Source organism: Copadichromis virginalis, linkage group LG23 (assembly GCF_057382275.1).
Source record: "Copadichromis virginalis isolate Kocher_CV1m ecotype Utaka linkage group LG23, C_Virginalis_male_GT1.1, whole genome shotgun sequence".
NCBI lineage: Eukaryota > Metazoa > Chordata > Actinopteri > Cichliformes > Cichlidae > Copadichromis > Copadichromis virginalis.
The window spans coordinates 5,903,525-5,909,547 of NC_140639.1; the positions used below are offsets into that span (position 1 = coordinate 5,903,525).

A 6,023-nucleotide genomic window follows, 5' to 3' on the forward strand; every position below is an offset into this window, starting at 1 on the left:
TCAGTCAATTTGGAGTTGTGGTAAGTATTTGAGCCCATTTCCAAACAGCACATTTGATTATTCCTGCCTTTTGTTTTAGTTTTTTATATGTTTGAGCATGTTAGTTAGGTAAACTGAGCAGTCCAAACAAATATTCTTGAAGAATGTAAACATTTTTTCCAATAAACTAAATTAAACGGGACACAAAGGCGATGAAGAAAATGATTGTAACAGAATTTAAACGTCAAAAAAAAAAAAGGAAAAGAAAATGTACACAATGTACAAAAATGTAGTGACTATTAAAAATGTTGGCAAAACCTGGCAACCCAATGTTGTGGCCAATCTCGCGAGACTTTACTACAACACCTATATAGGCTCTTGGGTATTGTAGTCAAAATAATGTTATAAGCCGTCCCAATTTTTTTCTTTAAGACGCTGAAAAGCCTAAATAATCTCCTGCGTAGAAGCAGGGTGCTGCTCCGAGTGCAGTTTTGACCCAGACGTCATTTTTAAAGGATTAACACCCTTTGCGCTGCTTGACACTTGTGTATTTTTTTAATAGCCATCTCCAGAAACGTCAACATCGTGAGAAGACGTGCAGAAAGACCTCGAAGCGTGTTCAAGGTTCAAGTTTGTGCGAGAACACAACACATGTGTGCATCAGACACCAGGTCAGACTGATTTATCACGTCGAAGATTTCCAAACACGGAGTTCTTTTTGAACACAGACGAAGGTAACAAATGAGATAATCAGTCGTCGTGCAAATAGATTTAACTGCACAGACACAAGCTTGTTTATGCACTGTTTGTATGGATAAGGCGCAGTTTATTCATTTGATTCGAGGTGAGGTCACTAAGTTGTTGGATCAGTTTTAGAGAATAATCAGCAAGTGTGATGATTAGTATTACTCGGATCAATGATGGAGAATAGCGATGGATCGATCCTCGGTAATGCAATACTCTGTTTACAAGCCAGACTGTTTGTGCAGAACATGGGCGTGCGTGCAAGCACGTACTCGCGTCAAGTACATATAGAGAGGGACTGCGACACAAGGGGCTGTGTAGTGTTGAACTCAACTGTCATATCCTTGACATATTTCGCTATATTTCTCTTTGTCTGCAGTGTTTTGTTTTGTTTATTGAATGAGCAGTCGGGTGTTTGGCAGCCCTTGGTAACCCTTAAAGGGGAGACATGGCCCATCGTTTGCAGGACCGTCAGCACAGGCTGCCAGTGGCTCAGGCCACTGTGTTGACTTTGCCACCAGCCAGCCAAGCAAAGGTGAGGATTTGTTTCTATTCATGCCTTAAACTTAAAAACAGGTGATTGATGATACAGTCGTGTTTGAGCATGCCAGGGTGGGGTTGGCATTTAAAGTTTGAGTCATCTTGTTTACAGAAGAAGAGTCAAAATATGAGTCCATATCGAGCCTAATGACTGTGTATAAACACGTTTATAACTGCATACAAACTAATATTTTTGCAGTCTGTGATCATCACATCCTGCCTGTCATCTATTAGTCAGTCACATCAGGTGATGAGCATTACAGCAGCATTTTTTAAAGGCACCAGCTGCGAAAATAAATAAATAAACAAAATATCTATTTATGATTATGATCAAACCTGAAACAAAGCCTGCCTTTCAACTCTCTCAAATCCAGCTCAGTTATACGGAAGTGCTGTTGTTATTGTGAGATCTAGTACAGTCTTCCTTATAACACCATCTGAAGGACAAGTGTCTTCTGCTATGTGCTTTAAATAGCAGAGAGTTGCCACATAATCCAAAGCTGGTCTTTGTTTACAAAGCAATGGAGTGGATAATATTGAGTAACCAGAATAATTATTCATATTTCCAGTAGTTTCACATGGTTAGGATTGCTGTAATAGTGGATTTTTAATGGCCTAAAGCTTTTGTTTCCTTATTGAACACCAGTACAAAGTCAGTTTTAAAATACTGAACCTGAAAAACAGATTTTTATTTTATTTGCTAAAGTTAAATTACAGCAGTTAAATCTGCAATCATCATAGTAATAATGCAGCATCTTTGTTCTTCAGTTCAAATGCTCTTCTTATCAGTTGGGAGTGTTTATTGGGTTCAACTGTCCCACTCACTTCACGGTCTTGCACACACAAACAGCTCCTGGTCTTGTGAATTGTTACCTTTTGTGATTCTTTCATAACTGTGAAATTTTTGTCTCTAACCAAAATGCGGATTTCTGCTGTCACATAAACGTGGGAGCCTATGTGCTAATAAACATGTGATGTTTCTTATGCAGTACATGAGGATTAGAAAGCTAAATAAACCCAGATAAACAATTAAACTTTTTTTTGGTCCTCCATTAAAAGCCAGCGTAATATTTTGAAGAAATGGGAAGTTATGGTAACGTCAGCACTAAATAACAAAATGTTTTCAAGCAGGATGTGAGGCCTAGCTGGTCTGCTCTGGAATCCCTGTTATGTGGTGCGTTTGCCGGAGCTATCGCCAAAACAGTTATTGCACCTCTGGATCGCACCAAAATAATTTTCCAAGGTAAGTGTGACAATGTGGCAAATATGGAAAGAATATAGGTTGGCATGTTAGCGACTTAACCTCTGTTTTGTGTATTAGGTGTCACCATAAATGCAGCCACTGTTTTTCTGTTTGTACCAGAGTTCTTGCTAAGTGTTCCTGACTAATTACTAATCCTCTTAGTAGATGTTTAACTTATGTGGGAGAGTGTGTATTTTTTAGCCTTGAGGTTCACTGTGTCTCTGTTGTTTATTCACAGTGTCCTCAAAGAGATTCTCAGCTAAGGTGAGTTCAGGCATCTGTCCTATCAGTGAGTCAGGAACTGATAAGTTGCAGATTGACGCAGGTTAATTCATGAATGTAATGATAAGAAAATACAAATAACAAACAAAGGAGTGTTGTGGATTTTTGCATAGGAGTAGTCGCCTGCTTTTCTTCATTTTGAAACATTAGTAGCAGAGTATTTTTGATTTAGGTAGCACAAAAACATGCAAAGTAAATAATGTTATTTTTTTGATTTATAAGCAGCAAATAAATCAGTAATAAAGAATGCTACCATTAGCTAGAAGACTACTGCAGTGCTAATATTCTATATGTTCTTATTCTCAAGTTGCACACATTTTCGTAAGCTTGGTTAGCTTGACTATATAATGTCGTTATCCTGATCGTGATAAGATGATTAGGTGCGGAAAACATGACCGGACTGTACCCTTGTTCCTAATCTAGGAGGCTTTCAGGGTCATTTACTCTACATACATAGAGGGTGGGCTGTTCAGTCTGTGGAGGGGAAACTCTGCGACCATGGTGAGGGTCATGCCCTATGCTGCCATCCAGTTCTGCTCACATGAACAGTACAAAAGACTGCTGGGGAGCAGCTACGGCTTCCAGGGCAAGTGAGTAAGCAATTTATATCAATACACTATATTTACAGCCTGTCTAGTTTTTAGCTGTGCTAACAGGATGATTCTAGAGATGTCACTATAAATCACTCACTTTGTTTGTTATTGGGTTCTTATGACTGGCAATCTATCTTGAAACTCTTAATAGAGTTTTGTCAAATCCGACCCATCGTCAGGTCAAAATTTCTGACGCTGAAATACAGCATCAGAGAGCCTCTAGCATTATTAGTGTGTTTCTTTGATTTTAGTTTGCTCATTCTGTCTGTATACTATTATCCTGGTTGTTTCAGAGCTCTGCCTCCTTTTCCACGTTTCCTGGCTGGGTCTCTGGCTGGTACAACTGCTGCTATGCTTACCTATCCACTGGACATGGTACGAGCCAGGATGGCAGTGACTGCCAGAGAAATGTAAGTACCTAACAATTGTGATAACACGCAAAAGTGTACCTCACCATGTCTTCACCAGTGGAATGGATGAAGCACACTTCATTGTTTGCTGAATGTTACAGTATCACACAACACAAAAAGGTTTGTGTCAGCTTGGTAAATGATGTCTTGCCTGCCATGTGTTCCTTCAACAGGTACAGTAACATCATGCATGTCTTTGTGCGGATCTCCCAGGAGGAGGGTGTCAGGACACTTTACCGAGGCTTCACCCCCACTATTTTAGGTGTTATCCCATATGCAGGAATTACTTTCTTTACCTACGAGACCCTCAAAAAATTACATTCAGGTACTGACCATTGAGGCTTTTTCTTTTCAAATCAGTAAAGTTGAAAACATACATACATCTGTTTTTTCACTTATCAATTTTTTCATGCATTTCTCTGTTGGTGTTTTTCTCAATTCAGAGAAGACAAAGCGATCCCAGCCTTACCCTTATGAGCGCTTGGCATTCGGTGCCTGTGCAGGCCTGATTGGACAGTCGGCGTCGTACCCCCTGGATGTGGTACGTCGGCGCATGCAGACAGCCGGAGTTATCGGTTCGTCCTACAGCACCATTCTGGGAACCATGCGTGAGATCGTGACTCACGAGGGAGTTATACGCGGACTGTACAAAGGCCTGAGCATGAACTGGGTGAAAGGGCCCGTTGCAGTGGGGATAAGTTTCACCACATTCGACATTACGCACAACCTTTTGCTCAAATTGCACCAGATGGGCAACTTTATCCACTGAATCATGTGGGAACAACATAGGCGTAACATATGGCACAGATGAGACTGGCATAAGAGAGGTTGTCAGGTCTGTGGGATGGCAATAATATGTCTCTGGCCTCTGCAGGACTATTGTGTTGCACACCCCTGTTCCCTTAAGGCAGCATGTCAGAAGAATGGACAGGAGATCTGCTGTTCACACAGATAGGCTTTATCTCAGACTTTGAAAAATGCACTTTCAAAGAAAGCGAAGAGACAAAAAAGTATTTTGAAATTGTTCACACAATCTGAGCTTTGTTGTGAAATCATAATACCTTTGTGAAGGTTAAAGCAGTGAACAGCCAGGTGTGTTTTTGATTGCATCAGTATGGAGAAAATATTTGCACTTTATTAAACATGCAATGTTCTTTCAGTTTGACCCATTATCATTACAGAGAACACAATGAGTTTGAAACCTTTAAATTAGGAGATAAATTTTGATTTTAAATAAGCGCTTTCATTTCGTTAGTATTAAATAGCCTGATTAAATAAGGTATTGTTTGTAATGAAGGCTGAGTACCCAGTGTTCTTTGTCTTTGAATTTCATCAAATTGTGTAACTGTGCCAATGTGGACTGATGGAGTGAAAGAGGGTGATCACGTCAGCAGGACTGTGCAGTTTCACTTTCCATGCAGCACTGAGGTGCAGTGAATTTATAGTACTTATGTCTAATAAGTGGACGTTAATCAAACCTTAAACCTAAACAAAAGACAGATTTTGGGGTTATTTGCATGTTCTTGACATTTCTGCTTTTTTACTTTACTGTTGTCACATTGCTTGTACTTGCTTGTAAAGCATTGTTTACTCAGAATCTAAACATAACACACTTAACTTGGTCTTCTTTTTTTTTCTTCTTTTAAATAAAAATAAATTAAACAGTAAATGGATATTTCAAAGATGGATCATATCCAGTGATGTAAATTTAGTTCTTTTGTGTGTGTGTGTGTGTGTGTGTGTGTGTGTGTGTTTTTTCTTTTTAAGATTGTCTTTCCATTAAAGGGTCCATCCACACCACTAAGCAATGAATCCTTTTGTCCACTTGAGGGGGCCATGTAACAAGCAAAGCTAATGGTGCTGTCATCAGCATTCAAGAGCAGATTTAAATCACTGATGTTCGATCAGTTTTACATGGCTGAAGAAAAGCCTTCACTAATGGTTGTACTACCAATAAAATGCTTTTTCATTGTCATAAGTGTTTTGTTTACATTGGGTTCCTCAAAGACTGGTCTATTGTGTCACTTATCAAAGTTTAAATAGACTTAAAAACACTTATTGGACATTTCAGGTACACCTTACTGGACTCTCTCTCCCTTCAGAACTGCTTTAATTATGGTGCAGGTTCAAAAAGGCCCTGGAAACATTCCTCACAGATTTTGGTCCATATTGATAAGTTGCTGCAGATTTGTCTGCTTCACATCCATTATACAAATCTTTGGTTCCACCACA

The 6,023-nt window shown here is 39.3% G+C and overlaps 1 protein-coding gene across 1 annotated transcript; it reads left to right on the forward strand.

The window, feature by feature from the left end:
* Positions 1–386: 386 nt before the first annotated feature.
* On the forward strand, positions 387–5,588 carry LOC146680092 (mitochondrial coenzyme A transporter SLC25A42-like). The gene is made up of 8 exons (XM_085448971.1): positions 387–713; positions 1,103–1,258; positions 2,395–2,506; positions 2,745–2,770; positions 3,212–3,378; positions 3,675–3,791; positions 3,965–4,116; positions 4,235–5,588. Exons 2-8 carry the CDS (start codon positions 1,172–1,174, stop codon positions 4,558–4,560), a joined length of 987 nt encoding a protein of 328 aa, XP_085305097.1. The 5' UTR covers positions 387–713; positions 1,103–1,171; the 3' UTR covers positions 4,561–5,588.
* Positions 5,589–6,023: the final 435 nt, after the last annotated feature.